At 38.3% G+C, this 15230-nt stretch overlaps 1 protein-coding gene across 1 annotated transcript in view; it reads left to right on the top strand.

Moving 5' to 3' along the window:
• PBX4 (PBX homeobox 4) overlaps positions 1-11480 on the top strand; it is a 61633-nt gene extending 50153 nt beyond the window's left edge. The window contains exons 6-9 of the mRNA XM_031947474.1: positions 654-810; positions 1362-1465; positions 9538-9624; positions 10668-11480. Coding sequence (XP_031803334.1) covers positions 654-810; positions 1362-1465; positions 9538-9624; positions 10668-10760 — 441 coding nt within the window. The 3' untranslated portion in view covers positions 10761-11480. The remainder of the gene's footprint in view (positions 1-653; positions 811-1361; positions 1466-9537; positions 9625-10667) is intronic.
• Positions 11481-15230: the final 3750 nt, after the last annotated feature.

Here is a 15230-nt window from a genome sequence, read left to right as displayed (position 1 = left end):
TGATAATTATAATTGACATTTACATAGCACTTTAAATTTTGAATTGTGTGAGATAACCTATAAATGTTTTGCAACCTTTAAAAATGTTACATACATTCTGCACACATATATTGTATCTAGGATATACTATAACATATTTAACATGTATGAAACTGCCTGCCATCTAGGGGAGGGGATGGAGGGAGGGAAAGGAAAAGTCGGAACAAAAGTGAATGCAAGGGATAATGTTGTAAAAAATTACCCAGGCATGGGTTCTGTCAATAAAAAGTTATCAAAAAAAAAATATTACATACACATTGACCTATCATTATTATTACATACATTAGATCATTACAACAACTGAAACTCAGAGACATCATATGACAGAGACAGGATTGAAATCCACATCAAATTAAGCACTGTCAGTCGACATTACAGGCTCTTTTTTTGTCCCTTTGAGATGTAACAGATATTATTTATATATGGGGAAATAGGTACAATGTTGTGATATTGTCCAGGACAGAAGAGGCAGCTGACCTGGATACCACTTGTCTCTTGTAAGCACCCAAAGGAAGCCTCCTGGCCTTTCAGTTAAATCAGCCCAAGTACATACTACCTGGACATAAGTGGAACAAAAATCTTGGGGTCAGCTTTTAATAGCCCTATGTCCACAGGTGTCTAACTGGTTTGGCAACAAGAGAATCCGTTACAAAAAGAACATGGGGAAATTTCAGGAAGAAGCTAATATTTATGCAGCAAAGACAGCAGTGGATGCAACTACTGTAGTGGCCCAAGGAAACCAGGCAAATTCCCCATCCACACCTTCCTCTGGTGAGTAAGGACTCACAAGAATTCCTGTGCAATAGCAAGTGCCTCCAAGTACTCTGGTACTGTAAAATAGCTTGTTTCTGCTTTGATTATTCAATTTGTCTTGGAATTGAGAGGTGCTTGTTTGTGTAAAGATGAGTGATCTGATAAGGTAAGCATCAAAGTTCTGATTGCCATGGAAATGATGCTGCTTCCTTTCTTAGAACAAGTAGATAGGTGAAAGAATTGAGATGCACCTTGTAAAGAGGCCCAAGGCTCCTCTTTTCCACATTGGTCTTTTCAGTGACTATTGAGGTGCTTCTTATTTGGAGGCCTTTATCTGAGCTGTGAAGTTTCTGCCATGATTTGGTGGTAAAAATAAAACATTTGATTAACTTGGGTCCAGCTCTTCCACCTGACCTGCCCATTTAGAGCTGGCACATTTAAACTAACAGCTCTAACCAGAAGTGAAGGCTGGATTCCAGCCCAGAAATGCCTACTAATTTCCTGCCAAACTACACTGAACAACTAAGCAAATATATTGTGTCTGTCCTGACTCTTTCTGCCTTTTTCAGGCTCCTCTGGCTCTTTCAAGATGACAAATTCTGGGGATTCCTTTATTAATCTACAGTCACTAACTTACCAGAGCTCTCCAGTGGGAGCCAGTGTCCAGTCACAGGTGAGTCTGGAGATTATAGTCATTTGCATTTGTGATGACATCAGGAAGAACTTTGCTCTAGAGATTTAAGGCTCCCTGCTGTTTAACCTTTGATACATAGAATTAGGGAGAAAGTCCTAGATTTCTAAGTTCTTGATTTATTTCAGACATTTTTCTGACAACTAGAAATTAGGGCTTTTAAAATTCCATGACAGTTGTCAGTCTATAGATTTGTGTTTACAAAGCTAATCTTCTAGAAACATTTCTTTCTAGGTAAAATGCCTGCGCTTGGATAAATTATCTCTAGATGGGAAGCAAGTGTTTGGATTATGTTCTTATGGGCTAGGACAGTAGGTTTGGATCAATCAATTAACACTGAACTCTTCACCTCCATTTCTTAGAATCCCTCATCTCCTTCAAGATACCTCTCACTTTTTGTATGAAGTCTTTCCTCATCCCTGTAAGTGAATTTTTTCCCCTGCAAAAAATTACCTTATACAGCTAGTTCTGCTATAAGGCACCATTCCTAACAATCACCATGTGACGCAAAATGTGCACAGCAGGGAGTAGTCAGGAGAAAAAACTTTGTTAATGATATATATATTTTTAAATATAACTGAACCGAAAAAAAAAAAAAAAGATAAGAACCTAATGAAAAGTGATAGCATAATTTTATACATGTCAGATGGTTATGAATACATACATACTACATTAAATAATGATGGTGTCTGTGGTCTAGTGTGACTGCTTGACTTACACCACTGTTTTCACAATGCCCACACTGACAAAGTTTCAAACAGATTGGTCAGACTGAAACTCCAGTCCTTAGATGTTGGAAAGTGAGGGCAAAGGAATAACATAGACCAGCCCTTTACTATCCACTGTTCCTCCTGTAGAAGATAGACAGTGAATATGAAACAAGACCAGAAGTTTTTCATGAAAGTGGCCATCAGAAGGATTGCAGCTTGTTAGTTATTGGGTTGCAGTACAGTTTTTTCTGCATTCTCACTTTCTGTCTCAGATGCAATCCTGCATAAGTAAACATTCTGTTTAAATTATTCCCGTATACATCAGACACATTGGAACAAATTTGTGTTTTCAAAACAAGTTCTTATAGCAGAATTGATCTTTTTCTTATATTTTGTGTAGGTACACAGATTGATAGAATAGATTCCTTGAGGCTGGGGATAATGAGGATTAATAAATTTTTGTCGATTGGTTAATTGAATATTAATTATTCTCAAATCATTGTTTTCAGCATTATGGACTATAAGAAGAAACAGGACATAGAATATGTCTTTTCTTCTCAAATAGCTCAAAACTTGTTTGACAAAATGACATATCTAGAAGGATATTACTAATGATACAAGATATGATAAAAAGTCAGTTGTGGCCCTTTGAATTCAGAGGACAAATTATCATTTCAGCTAGGAAAATCAGAGAAAGCTGCATAGAGAAAGTAGCTTTTGAGGATGAGCATAATTCTGTTTGGGGTCAAGGGTGAATGTTCGGGGCAGGAAAACTTAAGGTATGAATAAAAGTAAGTAGACAAATTTTAAATGAGGAAAAGAAAGGGGGTTATTGAAGATGCGCTAAGTGAATAGGCTGGGGAAAGTAGGATCCTCACAAAGAATTTAGGACTTATTTTGTAGGCAATAGGAAGGTGCTGGAGGCTACTTAGTAGGGCCAATTATTTTTTAATCCTATGTTATCTCCATGTCCTTTTCCACTCAGAAATCTTCATTGACCCTCCATGGAAAACTATAAACTCCTCCCCTAGCACTTACTGTATTTTTACACTTGGCCCATTCCGCCCAAACTGCACTGCCATCCTCTCCCCAAACCAGATATTATGAAACTTCTCACTTTTGTGACTTTGAAACAGGCCTGCTCTGCTATTCCTCCTTATACATTTATTTAACTTTTTAGGTGTTGTCTTCCCAAGTAGAATGTCAACTTCTGAAGGGCAGGGACTGTTTGATTTTTGTTTTTCTATCCCCAGTGCAAAGCACAGGATCTAGCATATAGGAACACTTAATACCTGATTATTTTATGGAATAAAAACAGTATGATTAGAACTTCATTGTAGTTGGAACATTCAGGAAATTTTTCCTAGAGAAAACTAGAGATGGACATAGCAGATAAACACTATAGAGTCTAAGCTGATGATAAGAGAGTGGCAGGGTAAAGAGAAAGATCAGTGGAGATAAAAAGGAGGGAATGACTTTAATGACAGTGTGCAGGACAGAAGTTAGCTGGTTTTTACCTACATATTGTGGTAGAACAGGGACAGGAGGCTCAGAGTTAAATGGGCTGCATGTACTTCAGTACATCTTTGGACCAGGGGAGCAATGCTTTATAGAATGAAGGTGATTATTAAATATATTTTGAAGGAGAAAAGTTAGAGAAAGGTCATACCAAAAAATGGAGAGTTTGATGTAGTTCAAGGAAGTCAATTCATGCTGGGCTCAGGAAAAATAAAAACAAAAAAGTGAAACTCTTCTTACTTTCACAGAGCTTACATTTTCCTTGGGTGTAGATAATTTAATACAAAATTTATGCAGACCAAAACAAAGTAATTTCTAGGGCTTAGAGGAGAGCACCAATAACTAGTATTTGAACTAAATTCAGAGTGGAGTTAGGGAGTTTAAAAGGCAGAAGTTTAATAAAGAGAAGTAAGGAAACAGAGTGGATGCCCATCAATTGGAGAATGGCTGAATAAATTGTGGTATATGAATATTACAGAATATTATTATTCTGTAAGAAATGACAGCAGGATGATTTCAGAAAGGCCTGGAGAGACTTGCATGAAATGGTGCTGAGTGAAATGAGCAGGACCAGGAGATCATTATATACTTCAACAACAGTACTATATGATGATCAATTCTGATGGACATGGCCCAAATCAGTTCTAGTAGAGCAATAATGAACTGAACCAGCTATACCCAGGGAAAGAACTCTGGGAGATGAATATGAACCACTACATAGAATTTCCAATCCCTCTATTTTTGTCTGCCTGCATTTTTGATTTCCTTCACAGGCTAGTTGTACATTATTTCAAAGTCCGACTCTTTTTATACAGCAAAATAATTGTTTGGACATGTATACATATATCGTATTTAACATATTGTATTTAACTTATACTTTTTTTTTTAATTTATTTTTTTAATTTAATAGCCTTTTATTTACAGGTTATATGCATGGGTAACTTTACAGCATTAACAATTGCCAAACCTCTTGTTCCAATTTTTCACCTCTTACCCCCCACCCCCTCCCCTAGATGGCAGGATGACCAGTAGATGATTTAACTTACACTTTAACATATTTAACATGTATTGGTCAACCTGCCATCTGGGGGAAGAGGTGGGGGGAAGGAGGGAAAAAGTTGGAACAAAAGGATTTGCAACTGTCAATGCTGAAAAAATTACCCATGCATATATCTTGTAAATAAAAAGCTATAATAAAAAAAAAAAGAAAGAAAGAAAAAGGCATTGGGGGCAGCTAGGTGGTATAGTGGATAGAGGACCAGCCCTGAAGTCAGAAAGACCCGAGTTCAAATCTGGCCTTAGATACGTAATACTTCCTAGCTGTATGACCCTGGGCAAGTCACTTAACGCCAATTGCTTCAACAAAAAAGAAAAAAAAAGAAGAAAAGAAAATGGCATTGATTTTTATCACTTAGTAGATCATTGATGATCTTAGAGAGCAATTTCTTTTGGGTGGGTGATTGGACTTACAAAAGACTGAGAATGAGTGAGGTATGAGAAAGTAGAGGAAATGAGTAGAAACTGCCTTTTCTATAGTTTTGGCAGTGAAGTAGACAGAGAAGTGAAACCAACTTTTGAATGTCTGACCTATAAAAACAGGAATTAGAAGTAATAAAATGTTTGAAGGTTTATCACTTAGAAGAAGGATGAGATCTGTTCTGTTTGGTTCCAAAGAGCAGAGTAAGAAATGGTGGGTGGAAGTTTTAAAAAAGGCAAATCTAATTAGGCTTTATATAATCAGCACATCCATGGGCTGAACACTGGGGATACAAACACAAAACTGAATCAGCCCTTGCTCATAAAGGGCTTATGTTCTATCAGGGAAATAACATGCACTTATCTAAATGTATGCAAAATTAATAAAAGGGGATTTTTTTGAGAGAAAAAGGTTGTAGTGACCATTGGGATGAGAAAAGGCCTCTTGGAAGATGTGGTGCTTGGATTGATCCTACAAAAGTATGAATTCAAAATCTAAACTGTAAAAAGTGAGTGCATCAGACCTGGGCGTGGCCTGGGAAAAGGGAAGATCATTTTGGTTGGATTGTAGTGTTCATGAAACAGAAGTGTAGAGAATAATGCTGAGAAGATTATTTTGGAGCCATTTTGATTCTGGGGTGATAGGATTATTCAGCAGAGGAATGTGAAACAAAACCTCTCTAGTTTGACTTTTAAGCCTAAATCTGTCAAGGATGAGTTGAAAAAATAAAATTTTTAAAAAAGAATTTATTATTTATTCTGTACTAGCTACTGTCAAGACCTGGAATTACAAATCTGAAAAGTCCCTGTTACCAAGATGCTTACATTCTAATAAGGGAAGACAAAACATAAAGGACCCCTTCATGGTGGGGGGGTAGAGGTTTAGACAGAGGAATCAAAAGGATAGTGAGTGGAGGCCTAGGTTTCCAGAAGTGGCTATGTTATTTGTTAACATAGAAGCAATAATGTCACAATCCTGGTCTCATCTCATGCCTCAACTATTACAATAGCCTGATGGCAAATCTTGCCTCAAACCTTTGCTCACTCCATTCCATTCTCCTTTCATTTGTCACATTAATCTTCCTAAAACAGACCATGTCATCTCTTCCCTGCCTTTAGTAAACTCCAAGGACTATTTATTATTTTTTTTATTATAGCTTTTTATTTACAAGATATATGCATGGGTAATTTTTCAGCATTGACAGTTGCAAAACCTTTTGCTTCAATTTTTCCCCTCCTTCCCCCCACCTCCTCCCCCAGATGGCAGGTAGACCAATACATGTTTAATATGTTATAGTATATGTTAGTATGTGTATATATGTATATATATATATTATATGTATATATATACTATACATATATATATGTATATTATATGTATATATATATATTAGTATAGTATATGTATACATATCCATATAGTTATTTTGCTGCACAAGAAGAATTGGACTTTGAAATAATGTACAATTAGCCTGTGAAGGAAATCAAAAATGCAGACGGACAAAAACAGAGCTATTAGAAATGCTATGTAGTGGTTCACACTCATTTCCCAGAGTTCTTTCACTGGGTGTACCTGGTTCTATTCATTACTGAACAAATGGAACTGATTTGACTCATGTTATTGTTGAAGAGAGCCGCATCCATCAGAATTGATCCTCATATAGTATTGTTGTTGAAGTATATAATGATCTCTTGGTCCAGCTCATTTCACTCAGCATCAGTTCTTGTAAGTCTCCAGGTCTCTCTGAAATCATCCTGCTAGTCATTTCTTACAGAGCAGTAATATTCCATAACATTCATATACCACAATTTATTCAGCCATTCTCCAACTGATGGGCATCCACTCAGTTTCCAGTTTCTGGCCACTACAAAGAGAGCTGCTACAAACATTTTTGCACATACCGGTCCCTTTCCCTTCTTTAAGATCTCTTTGGGATATAAGCCCAGTAATAACACTGCTGGATCAAAGGGTATGCACAGTTTGATAATTTTTTGAGCATAGTTCCAAATTGTTCTCCAGAATGGCTGGATGTATTCACAATTCCACCAACAATGTATCAGTGTCCAAGGGCTACTTATTACCCCAAGAATCAAATATAATTTTTTTTTTTTAGTTCAGTATTCAAAACCCTTCACAATCTGGCCTGCTTGCCCTTCTCTTCCTTCCCTCTCCCCACCACCTCTGCAATCCATCAATTTCCTCCCCCAAAACACTCCATTTCTAGTTTCTGGACATTTTTACTGTTTCCCGTACCTGGAATATCCTCATTTCTGCCTCCAGGCTTCCTTGGCTTGCTTTAAGTCTCAGTTAAAGTCTTCCTCCAAGAAGCCTTTCCCCATCTTCCTTAATACTTATACCTTTCATTGGTTATCTCAATTTATCCCTTATACATCTTGTTTATACATAGTTGTTAGTTAGCATGTAGTCTCCCCTATTAGTATTAAACTATGTACTTCTGAAGAATGTTCTTCAAGGGATATTCTTGCCTTTGTCCTTGCCTTTTTTTGTATCCCCACTACTTAGCTTAGGTGTTTGCACAAAGAAGACACCTAATAATAAATGCTTATTGAGTGACTTGAGAGTCCAGATAGACTGAGCTTCTTCAACTAATTGCAATTCCCTCTGACCCAGCACTTTCTATTTTCTTTCTTATACTATGCATGAAATAAGACACTTCCATAAATAAGACAGTTCTACTGTGAGTAAAGTAAAAATACATACTCTGTTAAGAATGTTTGATTTACAGAACAATAGTAATATTACCAGTTGTATCCTTTTAAAATTTTTCAATCTGGTCAAATCTGGTCAAAGAACAAAGAACAAAGAACAAAGAAAACTCCTCAATTGGATTAAGCAGAAAAATATTCCCACCATCTCTTTGGTTACAAGACTAATTCTCTAAATTTTGAAATCAGGAAGTGTTCAGGTCCAGCTTTGGATACATACTGGCTATGGGCAATTCATTCTCTCAGTAACTAAGGCAAGGTAAAGCCTGCACTGGTGGAGGGATTCCACAAATCTGTGAAATTCTAGATTCAGGCCTTATTCCATCAAGGAAAATTAATTAGTTCTTTGATTCAAGTGAAATCAAGAACTTCAGACTAAGCCATTGTCATCATAGTATTTCTTAATATTTTACAACATAGCTGAGGCCTTAGTGCTATATTCTTCCATAGGAATGCCCTGTATTTAGAAATGTGTTTGGCACCTGTTTGCTTTGTGGCTGCCATGAGAATTGGGAGTTTGTTGTAATAGTTCAGGTGAGAGTGATAAGTAGCCGAACTAGCTGTCCAAAAGTAGAATGAATGGGCTGCCTCTGGAGATAGTGGATTCCTCCTTGTTTGCAAGGCTTCAAAAGCTGGAAGCATACCATCAGATATGTTGTGAAGGACTTAGGTCGGACTAGATAAATTCTGGGATCTCTTCCTATTCTGAAATTTTAGCCTGAATTTTGGGGAAACATTTTGAGGAAGTATTAATTTAAATACAGACTCTGATGTACAACTTCAGAATCACAGAATCTTAGCATTGAAAGCAAACTCATATTTCACCTAGTTCAACTATTTGAAATGGAATCCCTCTTACAATTGGGCTTGTGAGAAAAATCTGCTCTCTTTGTTAGGGACTTTGAATTGTTTTCCATTACTACTTAATCAAACACTGCCCTTCCCTTAGGAGTTAGTAGAAAACATCTTCCTTAATTAGTCTAAATCTGTCAGTAAGAAATATTTATACCCTCTCCATGGAAATAAAGAGAAGTAAGGAAAAGGTGGACAGAGAAAGCCCAGCCCTCTGCTGCTTTCTTCTTGTATTGTGGCCCGCTATGAGGCGTGTACTATTCCCAGGGCCTTGGAATTGTACATCCGCCATCACCTGGACAAGACTATCTTTCTACAAAGATAACATTGTCTTTGAGGGCCCAGAATCCTGGGAAGTTGGGTTTTGGGGAGCTTCTCAGTCTTAATAATTAATCTTTGTGATGCTTTAAGGTGATACCTTTCAACCTATGAAATGTTATTATCATCCCCATTTTATAGATGAAAAAAACAGACTGAGAGAGGTAGCCCACAGTTAGTTTAATAAATGCTGGTGGTAGTACCTGTATTAAGTTTTTCTGATTTCAAGTCTAGCACTCCATTCACTGTGCCACCTAGTGGTCACATTTTGACAATCTATTCCTTACCCACCCAATCAACATTTTATGACTTCTAAGTTTGGGGATTTTTAGAATGTGATGGCTAGCTTGCAGATGTTATTTGAAAAATTATCATTTTACTGTGGGAATTTTCCTTTTTGAAATTATCTAAAGCATATGAAGTTATGGGTCGTAATTTTGGATGTTGTTGCAGATGGATTCTTTACATCATGTCATACACCAGACGGGCAGATACGACTCTCTTGTTGGAAACCCTTTGTATACAACTCAGCGAATTGATGTAAGTGATCAGAGTTTCAGAATCATAAGTTTACAAAAAAGGATTGTACCACCTCTGGTACAATGTCTGCCTGGGATTATGTGTGTAGATCAAGATTCCTCTTTGCACCAAGTACACATTCTCTCAAACACAACCTTGTCTCTTTTCACAAGAACTATGGGCATATCTGCTTGGGGAATTGGTCTTCTCTAGTCCCAGGTTCATCTGGGATGTGGTTCTTCTTGTTATCCTACTTTCCTACTACCCATGAAACAAGTATGACATACTTAGGATTCCTAAGGATTCTTTGTGCTAATGTGTAATGAATGATATAGACAGAATGAATCTTATAGGGAAGATCCAGAGATGTAAATTAGAAGTTCAAAAGCTTACACAGTAAAAGTACCTGGTTTTTAAATGATCGGAAATATCAGTTCTTAAATTGTTTTTTCCTATGTAATACAGATATTCATCTTGTAACCCTGCAATATATCCTGATAAATTGTGTGGTGGTCTTTCTGTAGCAAAAACTCTAGACTATTTGATTTTCATTGGAATTTTTGTCCTCTTTTCTGTAGGGAAGACTTGATCCTTTAGTCTCCTTTTTAGTTATTGGTGTTTATGAGCTTTTTAAAAACCAGTTTAAGAAGTTATAACTGAAAGTTATCTCAGTGGCCTGATATTAGAATTTTTGGCATTGCCAAGACAGGGATCTGTTTCTTCACCTATTAAAGTCTGGCCTCTCTGGGCATCATATTGGTATTCTGTGTCAAAAAGTTGATTTCAAGAGTTCTTTAATCATTTGCTAAGACTTACAGTTTATGGCTGGCCGCCAAACTATCAGTCCCATTATAGCACTGCAGAATTCGATACTGGATGTGTTTTATCTGAAGGGGAAGGAGAAAAAATGTTAACTCGAACCTAGCAGAACAATCTCATTGGACTGATCTTGATCCTCCCCACTCTGATACCTAAACAGAAAGGCTCTACATTGCTGATCAGCCTACTTTCCCAAGACTCCTCTTTTACATTCCCTCTTTCATTAATCTTCTGTTTATTTTCAGACAAATGGCAGCTGGCAGGATGCTACTACCCCATCATCTATCACTTCACCTGCTGGAGACCCAGGCAGTGTTAATTCGGATGCATCTAATTAAGTTTGGGACCTATTGATGAGAGGAAAGAGGTCATTAGTGTAATTTGTCATGTTTGCCAATATTCTTATTTTTACAACTTGACACACAGCTAATTACCTCAGAAAACCTGGAACCAATAGAAGATTGTGATTACAGTGACACCTCTCTACCTCTCAACCTGACACATTGGAGTTATCTTTTTACTTAGATCCATTGGGATTTAAAATGATTTGAAAACTTGTTTCCTCTTCCTAACCAAATTCATTTTTTAAATAGCAATTTTATGGTAAGAATTTGAAGTGTCTCTTATAGGACTTGTCGCAAATTTTTCAATTAAAAAATGACTTATTTTAATTTTCATGTCCTTTTTTACTATGAGATTTTTGTTTTAGGTGATAGTTACTAACAATTTAAACTTGTATTGTACTTGTACACGTTCTGTGTATTGTAATTTTGTATAGGGAGATAAATTTTTCTGTTAATTCAGATTCATACTGTGAATTCTGAGCTAATTGACCCGAAACAAAACATAACTTTACCAAAACTTTTATTGGGATTTATTCTTAAGTAGAAAGTTACATCTTGTATTGTTTCATGTAGTTCTAATTTCATGTCTTTGTAAATTCAGACTTCCCTGTGAATAGGTTTGTGCATTTCTGGAAATATTGATACAAAATCTACCATTTTCAGTTGAAAGTTTATCAAAGAGAATAAAGTTCCAAAGCTTTTTTCCTTTCTGCCTTTGATGAGTCTTCTCTTATGATTGATGGGTGTCTCTGGCCCCCTTACTTAGCCCGGCTTTTCTACCTTCTCTTACAAGGATAGAAGCGGGCAAGTTAATTGACAGTGATCCTCTTTGGCATGTTACTAACAATGGTCAAATTGAATGTCAATGCCTATCTGAATTGCTCTGAACCTGAGTAAGATATTGTAGACTCACAGCATAACACAGAGCAGTTGTCAGGATGGTTAATGTGAGTCTACAGCTGACTGGAGTAGGATTGAGAACCTGAGCTGGCCCTTTCTAGTCCCCTTTCCCCATATTTGAGGCTTGTACAAAGAAGCCTACAAAAAACTAATTTATCATTTCAAATCAAGAAAATGTGCAAGTTGATAGAAATTCAGATAAAAATGAAGCAGTCCAAACCTTCAAGGAATTTATAATCTATGTGCCTATTCTTTTTTGGGGGGTGAGACAGTATATATAGGAAGGTTCAGCAGCATGCCAGAGATGTAGAGGTTGTAGGAAGAGAACAAATGGTAAAGGTCTGATGATTTCTGTTTTATTTAGTCAATGAGCATTTATTAAATAATGTGCCAAACAATGTATTAAGTGCTAGGACTATAAAGAAAAAATATGTTCCTTTCCCCAAGGAATTCATGCTTTACAGAAGGAAACAACATAAAAATAACAGTGCATATAAGATGTAGTGTAAATGGAAGATAATCCCAAAGGAAAAGCACTAGCAGTGGGGAGGACTGGGAAAGGCTTTTGACAGAAGCTGTATCTGTAAAGAAGCCAGTAGGCAGAGGTGAGAAGAGAGAGCATCCCAGATATGGAGAACAGCCAGTAAAAAGTCACTGGGTTGGGAGAATGAACAGTGAGAAGGCTAGGGTCCCTGGATCACAGAATTTGTAGAGGAAAGAAAAAAGTTAGGAAAGGGCCAAGTTGTGAAGAGCTTTGAAAGTCACTGGATTTTATATTTGATCTTGGGGGTATTAGGAAGCCATGGGGGTTTTCTAAATAGGGGGTCATGTGGTCATACCTGTACTTTAAGAGCATCATTTTGACAGCTGAGGGGAGGAAAGACTTTAGAAAGACAAGGCAGAGACACCAGCCAGAAAGCCATTGAAATGATGAAGGTATGAGATTATGAATCTACCAGATGAAGATGAGATGACGTATTTGAGAGATGTTGAAATAGAGAGGGTATGATTAGGCAACCAATTAGAAACACAGATTGAGTGGATGACATCTGGATGTTGAGCCTGCCTGGGAAGATGGTGGTGCTCTGAACAATAATAGGGAAATTTGAGAGTTTGGGGAGAAAGAATGAATTCCATTCAGACAGATTCAATTGGAGATGTCTAGATAGATTCCTAGGAGGTAAATGAGAGGCAGTTGGTGACATGAAGGCAGATGTCAGGAAAGAAGTTAGGACCAGATGCCTAGGTCTTGAATCATAGCATACAGAGATATTTGAGCCCACATGAGCTAATGACATCACCAAGGGAACTATTACAGAAGAAGAAAAGAGCCCAGGACAGAGCCTTAAACACCTACAGTTTGCAGGTATGATGTGAATGAAGAGTCAATCAAAAATGAGACTGAGGAGCAATGAGAAGGATTACTTACTATAACTACGTAGATTGTACTCATTATTGTGAGGAATGAGAGAGTAAATATATTAGGTGTAAAAGAAAAGGCCAATTAAGATTAAGTGTATGTAGCAGATTTACAGTAGACCCAATCAACATTTTTTGAGACTTTCTCTAGCTATGTTCATCAGGAATAGGAGTGAAGGAGTCAGATGGTTCAGGTAATCCAGTGCTGAAGTTTGGCAAGGTATGATCCACAACAGAAGAAGGTGGCATGTGGTTCAGTGATTCGCCAAGGTTCAGGAGAGTGTAGCTGGCAACTATGGTGTAGCCTGGCAAAAAACTGAGGATCATGGTGTGGAAGAACAGATTAGAAGCACAAGACACAGGGAAAGGAGGCGTAATAGGTTATGCCTAGATGAAATAATTTCAGAATGACTAAATATGAATTTGGAACCCATGGCTAATGATGGGTTCAAGGGCATGATCATTTTGGTCAGAGGGTGGTTTGTAGGGGTAGGTCTAGCGAAGAACTGAGAATTTAAAAGTATTTGAGTATGTTAAAGCTAATATGAAGGCAGGAATTAGGGAGAAGAGAAAGATGATGAGCTGGCATTGAACTCATTGGAAAAGATTTTTTTCTTTAGAATTCTTTAGAATTTATCCTGAAGGAGGATGATAATGACTCCCAGGATAAGGATTACATGATAAATTTGAATAGTGCAAAGCAAAAAGAGGAGAGGTTGCTGAGTGATGGTGGTAGGAGAGGCTAAAGGCAAGAATAAATATCCTGATTCTCTACCCTCAAGGAGCTTACTGCCTAATGGAAGAGACATGTCAACAAATATATACAAAATAAGTATAGAAAATCAGCAGAGGGAAAACACTAAAATCAAGAGGGAAAAACAAGGAGATAGGGGATGCTGTAGTGCATAGAGCACCAGGTTTGAAGTTAGAAAGGTTTTATCTTCCAGCTTCAGACATTTGCTAACCATCAGTTTCTCATCTGTAAAAATCAGCTAGAGAAGGATATGGCAAGCCGCTAAGAAAATCTCCAGTGGAGTCACCAAAGAGTAGGATAAACTTAAATGACTGAACAACAGGAAAGATAGAATTAAGAGCCTGGGGGACTGGGAGGATGGTATTGGCCTCTATAGTAACAAAGAAGAGGGAGAGTTTATAGGTAAGAGTCCACTTTAGGTATATTGAGTTTAAGAAGCATACAGGTCTTCCAGCTTGAGGTTCTCAAAAGGCAGCTGGAGATGCAAGATTGGAGCACAGCAGGTGCAGCAGGGTTTGGGGAAGAATGGGTAGATTTTGGAATCAACAGCACAGAGATGGTAAATCTACTGGAGCTGATAAGATCAGCACTGAAGACTGGAAGAGAAGAGGGCCCAGGGCAGAACTCTGAGATATTTGGAGGGAATGATCTGGAAAGCGAAAAAGGGCAAAGGTGACAGAGACAATAATCAGGGAGGAGAACAACCAGACCAGTGGAGGTCCCAAAAACCTAACGAGAGAATCAAGGAGAAGATACGATTAATAGTGAGAAAGTCGGCCAAGAAAGAGGTCCTGATTTGGCAACTAAGTGATCCTGGGGTACCTTTGGCGAGCGCAGTACCTTTGGCGGAAGGATGACTTCAGAAGCTGGATGGTCAGGGATTTAAGGAGAGAGAGAGGTACCTGCTGTAGACAGCCCTATTGCTGATGGCTTAGGTCTGGGCGGACACGGCTCCCGGGGCCAAGACCGGTGTCTGGAGGCGGGTGGCTTGGCTCAGGTCTGATGTGGGAGAGGAGGGGAGGAGTGGTTTAGGTTGAGATTTAGGAAGGATTCCTAAAAGGATAATTTTTGACTTGCAATTTAATAGCCAGACGGTGTGCGCATCACACCCCGAACGTTCACATGGAATGCGTGTGTCCGACCTGTGGTGGAACAGCGTGGGCCCCGGCCCGCCGGGCGGTCACCTCACTCTTACACGGCGATAACCAAGCGGAGGAACCAAGCTCCCGGGGCGGCTGCAGCGGTGAGCGCAGAGCGGCCCTCTAACAGGGTCTGTAATAAGCTTAAAAAGGAGTTTGTGTTCCGTCCCACAGGCAGCAGGAAGCCGGCGAAGCTTCTGGCGCAGGGGCTAGCGCTCCGAAGTCTCTCTGGCAGCGGGGTGGAGAGCTCAT

This window comes from Sarcophilus harrisii, chromosome 1 (genome assembly GCF_902635505.1).
Source record: "Sarcophilus harrisii chromosome 1, mSarHar1.11, whole genome shotgun sequence".
In the NCBI taxonomy this organism is placed as follows: Eukaryota; Metazoa; Chordata; class Mammalia; order Dasyuromorphia; family Dasyuridae; genus Sarcophilus; species Sarcophilus harrisii.
Note: the sequence above shows the minus strand (reverse complement) of the source record. Positions and strands in the feature narration are given on the sequence as shown.